This window comes from Caloenas nicobarica, chromosome Z, assembly GCF_036013445.1.
Source record: "Caloenas nicobarica isolate bCalNic1 chromosome Z, bCalNic1.hap1, whole genome shotgun sequence".
NCBI lineage: Eukaryota > Metazoa > Chordata > Aves > Columbiformes > Columbidae > Caloenas > Caloenas nicobarica.
The window spans coordinates 79,266,816-79,283,921 of NC_088284.1; the positions used below are offsets into that span (position 1 = coordinate 79,266,816).

Here is a 17,106-nt window from a genome sequence, read left to right on the forward strand (position 1 = left end):
GTCCTGCTGCATCTGAGCATCCTGCACGCACTATGCCACCAGTGTTGTATCAGCAGGACTGTTACTATTTCAGGACTCTGGTGAAAAAGTTAAGCTGGAAACCATGCCCTTAATTTGGGGCTCTCACACTGTGGTGCATTTGGCTGGGAGAGAGCACTTGTGTAAGCATTAGCGAAAAATACAAGAATCTGAACGTTATCCCTGAATGTAATCCTCAGTTTATGACTTTGATGATAAGGAGTGAAATGTTTGTATCTCGGCATACGTTTTCCAGAATCCACAGCACTGCAAGATTGTGCCTTTTTATTCTAAATTCTATTGAACACTCTCAATTTGTAAGGCAAGCAGTGACAATGTAAGCTTCACATCTTATTCGACTGACATGTCTTCATTTTTCAAACAAAAGATACATTTCATGCCAAACCAAGAGAAATATAGCTCATGACCAATGGTCAGTAATCAAGACCATTTAATTTCTGCATACTTCCATTTCTCTTCTTATATAGAATGCCATATACTGATCAGCTATGCTTACACACCACTTTTATTAATAAACTAGCACAGGGTACATTCATTTTACTGGCTAATTTGCTTGAAACTAATTTCTTGAGGCAGAGCCCAGTGAACTGAAGCGCCTATAGTTTTCCTGAAAAATATAACAGCACTTTCCATTGCTTTTAAAGATCAGATGATTATTGTACAAAATATCTAATTTCTTACCTCAGCCAAGAAATAAGGAGGTTTTAAATTAGATAATTAATTATTTGAAAATGTCTGTTCTTCCCCCAGAGTGTAACCAAAATGAATCGTCAGTTGAGTTCATGTTAATTTCTTCCCTTAACACTCATATCAGCAGAGTTGTTAAACTCCTTGCATGATCACTGAATCCTACACCTATGAAAATCATCATCTTAGCAGGAGGTTTTCATCTGAGATTTCTTGTGTCAAAACCAGATTGCATTTTAGAACGCCAACTCATAACTTCATTCCAATATGCTTGAAAGCCGTGGTTTCTGTCACAATCTGGAAATTAGGCATTTCCATTATTACCGTCTCAAGTAGGAAAATGTTAAAGAATAATTTCTGCATATTGCTACCCATTTTTTCCCTTTCTATTTCATAAACAAATATAAAAGAATCTTAATAATGGAAGTAAATCCTTGGTTTTGGGTTCTTATTGCCAACCCACACAACTGCAAGACTAGAAAATAAAAATAGCAAAAAAACCAAACCAAAACCAAACAAAAACTTAACATTGAAAATTGCAGCTTGTTTAATGTTGCTTAGTCTCCTTTATTAATGATAAGCAACAATTACAAAGTAAACAAGCAAATAAAATAAAAAACCACCAGATGTACTCTGTAGGTCTTAGATTTTATTTTTGCTAGCATCTACATAAAATACAATCCTACTCTTTACATTGAAAAGAAAACAAAACAAAACAAGAGCAATAACAAAAATGCTCTTCTGCAGATGGTTAATTGAACAGCACTCTTAATCTCACACAGCTATTCAAAATGGGGTTTACAAGGGACACAAGTCTTCACACTCCATTCCACCACCCCTCGCAGTAAGGGTCATATTTACAGAGAAGACGACTCTCACTCTCCTGCCGTGTATTGCTGTGAGGGGTCTGTCTCTGTCTCCTCAGCCCCCTTCCCACAGGCAGTGGGGGCTGCTCTTGTCCCTGTGAAGCTGCCCCCAGCCTGCAGACACAGCCCTGGTCCCACAGGTCCCCCTGTTTGCAGAACAGGGTCTGCAGTCCCCACCAACACAGTGGTCTCCCTGACCTTACCCTACGCGCATTTATCCAGGTCTGTCCTGAACTGGAGGTCCCAGATGAACCACAGTGGTGCCCCACTTGTTAAGTTCTGAGCCTATATGCCCCATTAACCACAGTTCTCCGAGTCCCATCATCCAACCAGTTTATTATCTGTCTCTCTGTCCATGTATCCAAACCACCATGTCCCAACTTGGATGTGAGAACAACAACAGTGTCAAGAGCCTTGCTACAACCCAGGCACATGATGCCCACCACTCTCCTCCCATCCACACACCAATCATTTCTTCCCAGAAGGCCATCAGGTGTGATTTACCCTTGTTAAACCTATGGTGGCAGCTCCCATTCACCCTTTCCTTCACATGCCCATGATTTTCCCAAGGACCAAACAAGGCTTCCCAGCCTGGAGTTTTCCCTTCAGTTAACCTTTTTGTCCTTTTGGAAGATGGATGTAACATTTACTTTTCTTTGGTCACTGGGGACCTTCCCAGATCTCCATGACCACCCAGAGGTTATAGATGTCTCGCCCTCCAAGGACACTGGCCAGCCCTCAGCACCCTCAGGTGCAGTCTGTCTTGTCCCATTGGCCTATGGGTGAGGTTGTCTCCATCCATCCCACCTTGATGACCACCCACTGCTGTTTTTTTCTCTGCTTGCTCCATCTCACCAAGCACAGAGGTCTAGCAGGACTGGCTGGGGAGGACTGTGGCAATAGCAGTATTTAGTTCCTCTGCCTTCTTGCCTGCTGTCACGCAACCCACTCAGCAACAACCACACATTTTCTCTGCCAGGCTTTCCCAGCAGTATCACTGGCCACAGTTTCTCTGCAGCATCCCAAATTTAAGCACTCGAGAGAAGATGTCAGGGCAGCAAACAGTTGCCTCTGTTCCCCACAGGTGAGTTTTCATTAGCTATCACCCTCCTTTTTTTTATTAGCTTGGTCACTTGGTTGGTAACTATAACTGCAGAACTGCAGAAGAGGCTGTGATGTGATGCCAGAAGTGACAAGCTTCTAGCTTCCCCATCATGGAAGTTTCTATCCAGAACTCATTGGGAGGTGGTCCTCTAGATTTCCCTCCTCCCTTGCAATGCAGGGCTTGAGTTGCTGACTTTGTGGGATCTTTGCAAGATGCTGTAAATCTCATGTTTGTCATGTCTGATGGCACGCAGCACACCTCAGCAGGCAAGAGCCGTCACTGTCACCACCCTGGGCTTCTCTGCAGCCTGAGGATGCTACAGCAGCATCCTCCCTCAGTACCTTTCATCTGGGTCAACGTTTCTGATCTACCACGATATTTGGTAAAGCCCATGCCAGAGGCAGTCTTGTTTGGAACGCAAACATAAAGGAACCGTGTTCTCCCAAGAGTAAATGGCCACCTATACCAGCTACATTTGAAAGACAGCAGTGTTCACTTCACAAACACATAGTGTTATTCAGTTGGCTTATTGCAAAAGGATGATTTCACCACTAGTATAAAAAAAAAGTCGATAGGAGTTGTATAGAATTTCTGGCAAGCAACCCAGATTAAAGGCCTCAGATCAGATCATAATAGGACTTTTAGTCATCAAGGCACAAACACACCTAATGCAGAACTGGCAGGTTTGTATTTTTTTTTCCTGAGAGACAGCAGTCCAAACCTGAAAATGCAAAATAACAACCCAAAATTTCAGATAGGTTTTAGCCCATTCTCTAATGAGATGTACTGCAGCTCTTTCCCAAAAGTTCTGTAAAATCATAAAATCTTAAACTATGTTTATAATAATAAAAAAATGCACATCTGATTTGAAGATTTAATTAGTCATTTTGGACATGAAGTGACAGCTTGCAATACAGATAATAGTTTTGGCAAAGCTGCAGATACTAATCTAGAGGAAGCTCTCGTGTAATGTTATTCTGCTGTACTCACAAGACATCTCTTTGCGTTATTGAAACCAAGCAAAACCACAAAAATCCATATTCCTGAAAGAGTTAAACATGAAAAGCAACTTACTTTCAACATAAAATTCAGATTAACATCTACCAGGGCCCTTGGTCTTTGAACCATTAACCAAAACATAAAATATCTGGGAGTTCAAGTCCGTTCAACATCCCAAATGGAAAAAAATAAAAGAAAAAGGGATAAAATAATAGTCCAGAGAAAAGAAGCAATGGTTTAAATTACAATATAATTCCTAAACATGAAAAGCACTTTCAAATAACACTGCTGATTCTCAGAACTATTAGAAAGCATTCAATTTATCAAAAGTGTTCCAGGAAAAGAGAAAAATTCCATGTAAAACCTTTGCACAAAAGAAGAAAGTAGGATCTCATAAAAACTTCAATCTCGAAGAAATTAAAAATGCAGGTAAACAGAAGAACACTCTTCCCCCATCTCTAATTTTTTTTTAAAAAAGCAGACAAAAACCCCACAAAGAAACAAACAAGCAAACAAAACCAATGATCTACTTACTCTTCCAGATAACAGGGCAACAGTGCATGTAGTCTAAAAATTCAAGGTAGCTGGTGATAAGCAAACTAGGTCGCTACATAGGAAACAAGAATACATACAGTCATTTCTAACCCAGGGAAACACTCCCAGAAAACTTTTGGAAAGCCTGAGATAGCTGTACTGAGTGTAGAATCCTGTTGCATCTACAAATTTCATCACCACTTCATTTTGGGGTGAATACTGCAGAACATAAATACTGTAGAAAGATCCACCCTGTGCTAGTACTTATGCTAGAAAACGCCAAAAGCCACCACAAAAATTGCACAATAGTACAGTAATGCCTCATCATCCCCAGCTAATCCATCTCTCTTACAATTCATGGCACTGCCATTTATACCCAGACTATCCATGAACTCCAACAGGATCACGTGGTGACACATCTATGCCGCTTCAGGAACACTCGCAATATACCCCAAACTCCATACAGATATAATTTCTTCTGAGTCCTCAGTTCCACGAGAAAAATAGAGGATCTATTATGCCTTAAAGAACATCAAGACAAAATATTTTTCCTTTCTATCCAGACAGCAATAGAAAGTACATGACATAGGACTGACCCTACTCCTTGATCGGTCACTGGTAGAGTGATGTCCATCTGTGGCCTTCAGGCTGCTTCCCTAAGCCTGAACTCTGGGCAAAGCCTGTGTGGCTTAAGAACAGAGCTGACAGAGTTACTCCACTACTCAGGTAGGGTATGATCCAAAAGAAGACAGTATTTTATTTTTAAACTACATCAACTTAGAAGAACCTTCCATAAAGCCAATTTCAGCAGATATACACTACAGCTTGTAATCTACTAGAACAGTAATTTTATGTCTTTTATGATGTTCTGTTTGAAAGAACAGATGTAATATGTCTGAAATCTTCAGTAATTTTACTGCTGTATCTTAACAAGAAAATGGGGTAGAACAAAACTATACCCTTTCTGAAGCTGCTTTTTCTACAGAAAATCTGTTCAGAGATCTTATATTAAAGGCTTTTAAAAATTACTCCAAATGTTACAGAATACATATACCATGCTGTAAACAGACTAGGCATTTGCAATTTGAATTTTAAAAGCTTCTAACACCTCATTTTGAAAACAGAAAAGAAATGAAAATTTCTTACATATATGGTAATAAAGTGAGAACACCGAATAACATTAACTGAGAGTTCTCCTGAAACAGCAATTTCAGATGATTACTTGTTTGCCAGATCCCTGCAACTCCTTGGGTAAATATTAACAGTATGCTAGCACTTCTCACACACACAGAATGAAATGTATATGCAAGCAGCTGCAATGCTTACAGCGTAGGAGCTTGCAGTACAGCAGACCTAACATCACAGCTTTTAGCAGACATAACTCATCACATCTTATTATTCCTCTTAAAAGTAGAAGCCTTTCTATGTGATGTATTGACCTTTGTTCTCAGACTTCAGGGATGCTCTTTGTATTATCTGGAAGGTACACACACTTCAAAAATAAAAGGAAAAAAAAACAAAACAAAACAAATCAAAACAAGCTTGATGTGACACTGGAGGCAAAAGATGCTATGACAGATTCTATCACAAGACATTATGATTATCTGCCAGAGTAGAACATTTATAGGGTGAGAAAGTAGCTTCCTGAATCTCCAAAAACATAAAAGAAGAAAATCTCTTGTATTTCTTGTTACAGTTCTTCAGCTCTGAAAACAGTACTGCTGTAGAGAAAATGTTCAGTTCTGAATACTAATTATAGTTAAATCGGACTGGCATTTATTCCAGTGGAGCTGGGTACAGTTTTGGGATATTCCTTCTTCCCTCCTCTGCATTAAAAGGGAATATGTAGTTAGGACTTAAAACTCTGTTCAGATTTTTCTACAAGTACAATTTCATAGCGCAATTCATTGCTGGAAAAGAAACCAGTGCACCTATTTTTAATTGTTTATTCCTTTCTACAGGAAATTTAAAAAAAAAAAAAATCTGTGATTCTGTGAGAACTTGACTACTAAAAAAACCAATCAAGCAGCAGACTTATTGAACAAAATTAGTTAATCACTAGTGTTAGACCTGGGGAAGAGACTCAGCTACAATAGGGCCAGTGTGTGAAGCTGAGTTAAACGGACACTGCCACTTGGGAAGGTCACAATATTGCTTGGTCAAGCTGTTTACTTGCTGAAAGATGCAGCTTTGTCCAGCTGAATCCAGCTGCCATATTCAGCATGCACACGTACACATGAAGCCCTTGTGAAACAAATAACCAGAAAATTTTATATTAACATTTTGAAGAGTTTTCTCTTTTTCCTCCTGAAGTAACTGAAGCTTGTAGTGACTTTACTCATTCATTTTGGTGTTTTTTTTCTTCCTGCTCAGCCTTCAGTTGGTCTGAGTGGAGAAGCCAGAACCACATCTACTGACCAGTAGTTTTAAAGCAGTTCACTTGTGCAGAAATAATCCAGGACAGAATTCATAAGACAGAGAGCTCCTCCAGCACTACTGAGAGCACGTGGAGAGCTCCTGAGCCTCGCCTGCTCTGCATGGCCCAGGTTTGGTCTTTATCTATAAGATAAATATTTGGCGCAAAATAATTAGGGAAGAAAAACACTATAATCTGTCTTCATCAAAATAACCTACAAGGATAGTTTAGTTAATCAACACTTGATTGGCCCCAGGATGCAAATACTCAGGACTGGGAGATGGCAGTAGAAATACAAAATTTATTTCTCTGGCTAGAGCCACACCAAGGTAATGCAGACAGGAATGCAATGCATAGAATGGTTTGGATTGGAAGGGACCTTCAAAGCTCATCTAGTCCAACTCCTCTGCCATGAGCAGGGACATCTTCACCAGCTCAGGTTGCTCAGAGCCCCGTCCAGCCTGGCCTGGGATGTCTCCAGGGATGCTGCATCCACCACCTCTCTGGGCAACCTGGGCCAGGGTCTCATGACACGCATTGTAAAAAATTTCTTCCTCATGTCTAGCCTGAATCTTCCTCCTTTAGTTTAAATCCATCTCCTCTTGTCCTATCACAAAAGGCCCTGCTAAAAAGCCTGTCCCCATCTCTCTTACAGGCCCCTTTTAAGTAGGGAAAGGCCGTTATAAGGTGTCCCCAGAGCCTTCTCTTCTCCAGGCTGAACAACCCCAACTCTCTCAGCCTGTCCTCACAGCAGAGCTGTTCCAGTCCTCGGGTCATTTTTGTGGCCTTCTCTGGACCCTTTCCAACAGGTCCATGTCTTTCCTGTACTGCATCCTCATGGGCCTGGTTTCTGTACCTGGTTTCTGTACCTGGTTTCCATAGTGGATGATATATATCTATACACAAAGCAGGTGAGAAATGTGGCATTTAGTGCCTTAGGGTAGGGTGGGGGAGAGAGTGAGCTTGTCTACCTGCTCGAAATGGTTGAAGTTCACCTGTTTGGCACTGAAAAACAGACTTAGGACATTCACACATGGAGAGCCAGTGAGCACCTGGAGTGCTAGGTCCAGAAACATATTTATTTGCAAAAAACAAATAAGTCGTCACCGAGAAGACTATCTGTAACATCCTCCTGAAGGAACCAAGTGAGAACACATCTGGTCTCCAACAGCCCCATGTCACTGGCTCCTCCCTCCCTCTTCCCATGGCCCTTCATTGTACCAGCGCTGGGTCTTGCCTGGTCCTGCCCAAAGTCATGCCAATAAGCTGTACTACCAGAAACTAGCATGGCACAGAAATGAAGTTTTATTGTTCTGCATAAAACCACCACCAGTGCTGAAATTAGGGAAAAGTCAGTGGCAAAGAGCAATTAGAAAGGTTTGGCTGTACTCTCAAATATCACATGGCAGAGTCGCTCATCTTAGCTCATATTTATCAGTGAGAAACTACGGAGACTTCAGAAGTTTCCTACAGACAAAACCCTTGTTTCACCCCCAAGGTGGCCAAGAGGCTGTGACCCACAATTCAGAGCTGTAGCTTTTGCTACCCTACTTTTACTCACACTCATTATTTTAAATGCATATCAGTAAGTAATTATTCAACTATACTAAAAGATAGAAGCATGCTAGAGTAACAACTGCTCTTGCTGTGTGAAGCAATAAAGATGAAGTCTTAATATTAAGCCAGTACATACAGTCAACCACACTTTACTCCAGCTGATTTCAGGGTTCTTACTCAGAAGGTTGCTTTGTTTTTGTTTTTCTCCAACAGATTTCACAAAAGAAGAGATACACCTCTGAGACTACATTCCCAAGTGTGTCTGGCATTGCTTCAATTAACATTTTTTGTTGATCTCTAGTTGGCCACTATAACTTTAATAATGGGCTGACCTGCAAGACTCACATTTGAAGAAGAGTTTGGGGTTAATTAAAACCACCATAAGAAGGAATTAGAGTGTAAATGTGCAAGTGGGTAACCAGAGTCTAAGTGTGCAACACTAGAAAATGCAGTATTTCTTAAAGAAGTTTCTAAAATGAAACATGCACCTGAACAAGGACATTGGGTTAAAGAGAAGCCTTGTGCATGAAGACATTACAACAGAATGGGCTTGATCACACGCAGGAAAATGAAAGGTGTTATCAAAGAGGTTGATCTTTATCCTGAAGGACAATCTATAAATGATGCATCATTTTGTATGAGGTCAGAAGCTAAGCCATAAAAAAGACATCAAAGAAATTAAACAAAAACGTCATTAAAGAAATATATATAGGATGTACCACAGAAGAGAACTACTAGGTCATTTTAGCTACTTCCAATGACAACAGCACACAATTTCCTCATCCACGCTGTACACTATTCACAGTATTTATCTAATCTTTCCTTAAAATTGTTCAAATAAATGGATGTTCTGTGGTTTTAAAATAGTTCTGGAATAGTATCTGAAAGCACTCAGCTACTAGCTCTTTGACTTTAACCTAGAAAAGCCCTTGTAAGGCAATCGTGTGCAATTCCTCACACAAGTAAGGAATCTGACAAGTTACATAGCAAATAATATTTTCTCCGTGTCTATTTCAAAAGTCCAATCTGCAAAGAGTGTGGGTAAAAAAAAAAAAAGTCAGTCTCAGACTACAGGCTGTTGTCTGCAAACATAATACTTAACTAGCAAAACAAAAAACTGGCAAACAGATTAAAGCAGTATGGCCTGTGGGATTGCAATAGAGAAGAATCACAGAGGAAGCCTGGATTAAAGGAGCTGGTTGTGTGCAATGATATCCAGCAATGATAGAGGTTGTCGTACATGAGGGAGAAACAGACTGAAACATGTAAATGTTAAAAACAAAATAAAACAAGTCTTTTATTTTCTGCTTTTCACACTCACATACAGAGTATATAAGTTTATACAGCAGTATTTCCTATATTGTCTGTTGTAGCTTCAGTGTTGTAGAAATCTAAGACATGAGTAATCTTATGGCAGAAATTACTGTTATTTACACACTGCTGTCACAGCTCTCCATAATTATACAGGTTGACACAGCATCTTGACAATGATAGGAAAAAAACAGTTTTTGTAGAAATTTTGTCAGCCTCCCTACGTAGAAGCATGGCAAATAAAATTACTGCAGCTAAGAATTGGCAAACCAATCATCTCTTTCAGTTCTTTCTTTTTGTCTTTGACAAAAAGATACTATTATGAGACTACTCAAAGACAAAGACACAAAAAAGCCAGCCCTTTGTGTCTAAACTGTAGCTTTATCCTACAGTAGCGCCACAATCTGGCTATGTACAAATGCCTTGTGTTGTTTAAAACTGAAAACAATTAAGGAAAAAATAAGTTGCAAGGGGACTGGGACAGGAAGAAGAAGATTATTTGCAGGACACAGAAAAAGTCCTGCTCTGTGTTAAAATAAAAAAAGATTAAACTCTCAGATTTAAATCCATAGTCTGAACCACTCAATGGTCAATTTGAACCCATGTTGTCCATGCCCCAGGTGAGCAAGCTAAACACTGAAGCATGACAGGGAAGACTGATTACTGGTTGAAATGTACAGAATTGCAGTGTTCTGATCAAGTATATTAAGCTGGCAAATTTCTCGATAGCTTTAACCAAGAGTCCCACTGATGTGGACACTGCATACTGGACAGGTTACACCTCTAGATCTCTGGGATCACCCACACCAAAACTCCCACCTCTTCCCATGAAAGACAACAGTGCCCAGATCCCCTCTCTCTTCCATGGGTGGCCTCCAAGGTCAGACATGACCCACAAAACTGAAGCAGTTGCTCTTTTTTTGCTTTTGACCTTTATTTTTCCATTGGGATGTGCAAAGCTCCTGCCCAGGCTCCACAGAAGGAGAGCAGATCTTCTTGAGCCTGCTTATCCATTTGCTGCTCCTCCCTGCTGTCATCTACATTCTTTAGTTTACTGTTTTAAATATTATGGTTAAAATCCTAACTCCTAAAACTGAAGATTTGATGTTCTGCTGCCACGAGTGGTATAATTAAGATACTCCAGGATTCTCCGTTTGAATGGCATAGACGAGTGAATACTTTCTTCTGTATTTTCAAGCAACTTTGGCAAACTCTTATAGTCATAAAAAGCCTTTGCTACAAGTTGCCTCTTATTAAAAATTTTGGGGGGATAGAGTGAGGAATAGTATTAGGAGTCTCAAAAAACAGCCTTAGACATTCACTGCTTTTGTTGAATGTAACAAATTTTGACTTGAAATATAGAGATCTGGATCCTGAGTTCACAGAACAACCAAGTCTTATCTAACATTACCCAAATTTTAGAAAGTAGCAGGCCAGATGTGTGGCATGTAAGTAAATGTAATTCTTCTGCACACTATCTCAAGTGCGGATATACCCACAATATAGTAGGTATATATGTATATAACCACTATATAATATGTAAAATTAAGCTGTTTTCATGTGTGTTTCATATGATAACGCATTCACTCACACACCCTATACTGTAATTATTAGCTAGATTAGCTAGACACTTTGTTAGATAATCATGGTCTGTTTCATTTCTCAGCTTTTAAAACTTAAAATAGAAGAACACCCCCACTGTGATGAAAGGTAACACAGCTTGCTGATTAAAGAGAAAAAATACCACACAAACAAACAGAAAACACCCTGTAAGTATATTCCCACAACAGCAAGACTGAGATTTGATAAAATCCCAAACCATGAAGACATGCACAAAATTCTGCACCTCCAAATCTCTGAGACACTTCAGCTGCTAGCTCAGCTCCTGCATTTGGTAATATCCAGCATACAGGTCCAGAGTCACAGTTATTGTTTTCGAACAGGTCCACACTCTGGTTCGGCAACACAGATGGCACAAAAGCTGCTTTACTCCCTACACACTGTATTGCTAGAAAATTATCCATACTCTACTGTCACCACACACTGTGAGTACCACTCCCTCTAAGATAAGATCTTGCACAATCTAAGTTTCATATAAAGAAGGAAATCTAGACCCATAATCACTTATTCCTCAAGCTGATGTAACACATTGAATTTAGGCTGATGTTGTCTCTCCCCCTACTTCCTCCCTTCACTCCCTTTAAATGGAAAATGTATGTAGGTCCTCCAATATGAGACAACATCTTCTGGGGTTTTTAGGTATGCAAATGGTAAGGTTCTTACAACCCTTATTTGTGTTTGAGTCTTTTAACCTATCTTTTATTTTCTAGTGTACCATCTGACCCAGAAAAAATAAACTCATATTTTCACCATGAACCTCTTTTGAAAGTTAAAATAAATTAATACTGTTTTGATGTTCAGCCCATATTCTTTCAAACTCAAGGTAGCTAGCCTTCAAGTATGCTACAAAGCCCAGTATCACTTATTACAAGTGATGATTACAATGCTGATCATCCTCTTAAGTTTTCAGAAATACTCCTGGCTCTGTGGCTTACATAACTTTGAATTGTGTAAAAACCTAAAAAAAAAAGGAAAACAGTAACATGCTAACATTTATGTGACTCACAATAAATTTGAGAATACCATAGATTTATTTCTGACTCTTCGCCACCTCTCCAGATGTCTTTACTTAAGTTGAAGGGATATCAGGCTGTGAGTTTGTTACTGCTGTATGGACATGTGCTGTATAAACAGCTAATTCAAGGCATAAAAATCAATCTCTTGACGAAAAGGGATTGTCTTTTGAAATAACTTCCAAAGTGGATAATTTCTTTGATTTTCAACTAGATGGTAATTGGAAAAATGTGGAGGAGCGAAGATAAGACAGTGCCCCTTTTCACTATTCTATCATTGATACACAACCTTTTATGAAGTATACCCTTTGAAAAAGGACATAAAGGATAAAGGATAATGACATAAAGGGCACAGAAAGCCGGGCACTTAAAAACCCCAACGAATACCACCGGAACTATTAATTCAAGTTATAACAACGCATGGCTTGACATTAAATTCTGTCCTAGGCTGACCAAACACATACAGGATGCAATAGTATATCTGCTACATGCTTTCTGGAGGCTATATGAACAGTCATGGAAAATCAATTTGAATACAAATGTAATTTGTTAAAAGAACAGTGAAAATCATTATGCAGGGTCACACTGTCAGCAGTTTGTACAAAAGCAGATGCCGCCCAAAGATGCAAAGGCATTTGGTAAAACAGAGGAACCTTGGTCTTTAGAAGTGTCTGTGATCTTTTCAGTCTTTTGGTATACTTACATGAGAACAAAGCTACAGTTTACCTCTCTTGTTTCTCAGCGCTTTTACCCCTTGCAGCTCATTCCAGCTGCAGAAAGAGGTTTTATAGAAACTTCTAAGCCTCAGAAAGAGTGAAGGCTCCCACTGTAATGGAGAAAAATCAACATCTTTGAAACATTTCCTTGAAAATTCAAAAATACTTATCTCAGGCTCACAGGACACAGTCATAAAATAACTAACTAGATTTGCCTGGTTTTGGTAACGTAAATATCATTTTTAGGCAAACCATACATTAAAACTCAGCAACAAGCTAAGTGCAAAAGCGTGATACTGTTTAAGTGTAAGTTCACAACGAAGACAATGTAAATGGTAACTATTCAGATGATCCTGTTGCAAAGACATTTAACACGTAGACATGGAATATACTGATTTGCTAGGAACTTACAGTACCATTAATGCAGCTGATCAGCTTACCCCATTCCATGAGGTAAACGGGGCTAAGACAGCCAGCAGTTTTAAATTATATTTTCCTTTAATTTGATCCCAATCTTCACTGACTATTATGAAAAGTATTGACTTATTTGTTCTTAAAAAAGTACACAGTGGGACCCAGAAACCTATATTACATGTCTCGTAGTCTCTATACTCACTCTTGTAGTTACTTTCTGCCCACTACGAGGCAGAACACCAGATTGGCTCGCTTTCAAATTTGACCAAGGAACAGCAACAACAGCAAATGTAAAACCTTAGAACTGTTTCGAAATATGCATAAAAGGACATTCCTTATTAAAAATGCATCTGCATCTTTCTTGCAAACTAAGGAGTAGAAGTCACTGCACCCTTGAAGCCTAATTTCATCATATACATGCATATAAACACATCTCTGGAGATCAGACGCCTGTTATAGTGCATGAGATTGCAAATTTATCAGACTGGACACAAAGAAGAAAATTCAGGTCTTCCATTGGGATGATTTTCATCATCAACATCACCATCTCTCTCTCAATCTTTCTCCCCCTTCTCTCGCCCTTTTTCTTTTAGAAAAAAAAGATTAAAAAAACTTGCCGATATACTACATATGTTTTCCAAATGCAAAAAGCAAGAGAGGTTTTTAAGATACGGTGAATAAACGGGATTTTTATCTCCATCATTACTTTTCAGAGGTCCAGTAAAAAAAACAGTTGGCATTTTTCTTTAATAGTAGACTTGAAATACAGGTTGGTAATGAACTATATGACTTAACTTCGATCTGCAGGTGGAATTTACCCCAAAAGACAGGGAAGAACTGGACACTGCATAGATGACACTGCCATAGGTTTTCATTATACACCATTATACAAATGGACTAATCAGCAAATAATGTTCAAACAATGCAGAAAAAAGTTTTGTACTGTTCAAAACCTGGTCTCTGAAGAGTTCCAGTTACTTAGAGTCATCATAACTTTGAGAGCAAAATTAACCCAGTATATCAGACCTGTCAAACAGCATTTTAACCTTGTTTCAGAAAAAAAAAAAAAAAAAAAAAAAAAGACTGTATAATTTTCTTCTCTTTCATGTTGAAAGCCAAGGGCAAACCTTTAACTGAGCAATTACAGCTTAAACAATCACAGAGTAAGTGGATTTTTTCCTTTCTATTTCACTTTTACAAGAAAAATCTATGAAGTTCTCTCTGTTCTGAAGTTCCCTAAAAACATGGCAAGACCATAGACTTGAATAAAAAAAATGTTTCAGATGTGAGCTATCGGAAGTCCTACAGAAGCCCAATGCAAAGTATTTAAGACAAGTCCAGACTTTGTGGCAGGTACTATCTTTTGTTCAAAAGACTTGGGGCATAAACCGCAGGTATAAGGACATATTGCATAAGCTATCACATGCTTGCTGCAACTGTGTGAATGTTACTGGATTTTGAGAATCCACGGTTCTGAATAATTTAAGAACTAATAAAATATGCAATTTTACTGATACAATGGTTTCATTTGAAAACAAAAACCATGAATAATGACTAGAACAGGTCTAAAAGTCAATGGAAACATTCTGTTACTCATTAGGATAACAGTTGTTCTACTAAGCTTCGGGAAGATACAATTAGGACGATGAGAAGGTCTCCAAGCCCGAGAGATGCTGCTACACGGAGGGACAGGAACAGCCCCGGCACAGGGGCACGTTTGGAGTTCGCAGAGGGCGAAAAGGCTCTGCCGGGGGCTGAACGCCGCCACAAAGGACGGGGATTTCGTGCAGTGGGGCGAGGGGGTGGTGACGGTGCGGACCCACAGCTGTCCCGGGGGCTGAGCCCCTTCCCCGACGGCGCTGCGGCTGCCTCGGCGGGGAGGGAGCACCGGGGCGGCAGCGGGGGCGCCCGGAACGGGCGGCAGGTGAATTCCCATCTTCCCCACCCCGGGCAGCCCGGCCACCCCCGGCCCCTTCGCCTTCACAAAAGCTGCTGCTGTGGAACCGGTATTCCCCAACTCCCACCACATCACGACGTTCAGCTCGCTGCAAGATGAGCGCTGGCAACTTTTTTAATGCGAGGAAGAAAAACCCATCTTGCCTGCGCTAAATGATTACTCTAAATAATAATAAAGAGAACTCCAAGAGCTCTAAAGTTATTTTGCTGGGGTAGGGTTGTATGTTTTTTCTTTTTTGTTTTTTCTTTTTTTTTTTTTTTTTGAAGGGGGCGGGTGGCATGAGACACAGGCAAGGCGCCGTTGGTGTTTTAGATCGAGATGCCCTAGTTAGAGGGAGGCAGGAAAAGGGTCGCCTCACAAGAGCCGTTCATCGCTGCCGAGATGCTAAAGCCCCCGAACGTGTTTGCAAACTGTTCCGCGGTTTGCTGGAGCTGGATCTCTGGCTCTGAGCTAACAGCCTTCAAATTAAAATGAAGACTGCTGATTTGGGGGAGGGGGGGAGAAAGAGATGTGGACAGCTCTGTGGATATTATTAAATCTTTTCAGCCGCTCATCTGGATTACATTTAAGCTCTCACGGCATTTCTTTCCCCTCTAATTAGGCGTAGTTTCAAAACAGAATGTGTCTGAGGATGGATCTTTCGTCGGCTTCTATTTAAAATGTAAAGATAAGTTGTTGGTTTTTTTTAATTAAAACAAAAAAGCAAGCCCAGGCAGAGGCACCCAGCTGGGAGCCGCCCGCCGGTCGCGCCTCTCCGGTCCCCCGCGCACTTCGGCTCCGACTTTGTGAGAGCTCCGGCGCGAACGCGACCCCCCGGTCCCCGCCAGTCCCCGTCCCCTCACCTCGGGCGAGGCGCGGCGCCACCAGGCTCCCGCAGAGCGCCAGCCAGGCCAGCACCGCGCGGCTCATCCTCCTCTTCCTCCCGCGGCCGCGCCGCCTCTGCCGAAGGAAGGAGGCGGCGGGCGGCGGCGGCGCCTCCGCCCGGCGATGCGATGCGATGTGATGCGAAAGGTCTCTCCCGAAGCGCCGCGGCCCCCCCGGCCGAGAGCAGCCCCCGCCGCGGCTCCCGCTGCCGCCGCCCTAGCAGCGGCGAGAAGGCTGCCCCACCGCCCGCCGGCTCTGCGCGCCCGCCAGGTGCCGCCGCGCCTCCAGCATGGCCCGGCCGGCCGCCTCCGTGCGTCCCGCTGCCGCCTCCTCCTCCTCTTCCTCCTCCTCCTGTGCTCCGAGCGGCTCCTTCTGGGGGGAGGCACGGGCGGTGCTGCCCGACACACCCCGGCACCTGCTCCGCCCCCCGGGCCGCGCCGCTGCGTGGGATGCGGGGGTCGGCGCGGTGGTGGTGATGGTGTGAAATGATGTACAATGCGGAGGGTGGGAGGGAGGAGGGCAGGGAGGCAGGCGCTAGCTTTTGCCAGCCTTTCACCAGCACCCTCCCCCTGCCCTTCTGCCCCCTTGTCCAGTTTGCAGGGACCGCGGGTCTCAGGAGCAGGCGCACGAATGTACCCCTGGCCAGCGTCTCCCTTAGCGTGCCGCGGTTTAGTCGTTGGCCCTGTGGGTAGCTGCCCTCTTCTATTCCGGAACACAATGCGCGGGCTGGCACGATTCACAGAGGTAGTTTTGCCCTCTGCAAACTTTTATCTTGTAGGTGTTGCCTAAGCCTTGCACTTTGCTGAATGCCACTTCAGCAGCCGATTTAAAATCCTTTTTGAACATCCAGATGGGGAACTTACATGAAATACAGATGTTCCACCTCCATCCCTAGCTAAGATGTCATCCTGCCCCTTACTGAAAGGCAATCACAGCAAGAACGAAAGACTTGGTGAAATTTCAGAAGTAGTCCAAGGTGGAGGTTGAGAAGGTCCAGTGTCAGACTAC

General features: G+C 41.7%; 1 protein-coding gene across 2 annotated transcripts in view; it reads right to left on the bottom strand.

The window, feature by feature from the left end:
- Nucleotides 1-16,208, bottom strand: part of EDIL3 (EGF like repeats and discoidin domains 3) — a 259,148-nt gene extending 242,940 nt beyond the window's left edge. For both annotated transcript variants that reach the window (XM_065656136.1, XM_065656135.1), the window contains exon 1: nt 16,077-16,208. In XM_065656136.1, the coding sequence (XP_065512208.1) occupies nt 16,077-16,143 (67 nt within the window). In that variant the 5' untranslated portion in view covers nt 16,144-16,208. The remainder of the gene's footprint in view (nt 1-16,076) is intronic.
- Nucleotides 16,209-17,106: the final 898 nt, after the last annotated feature.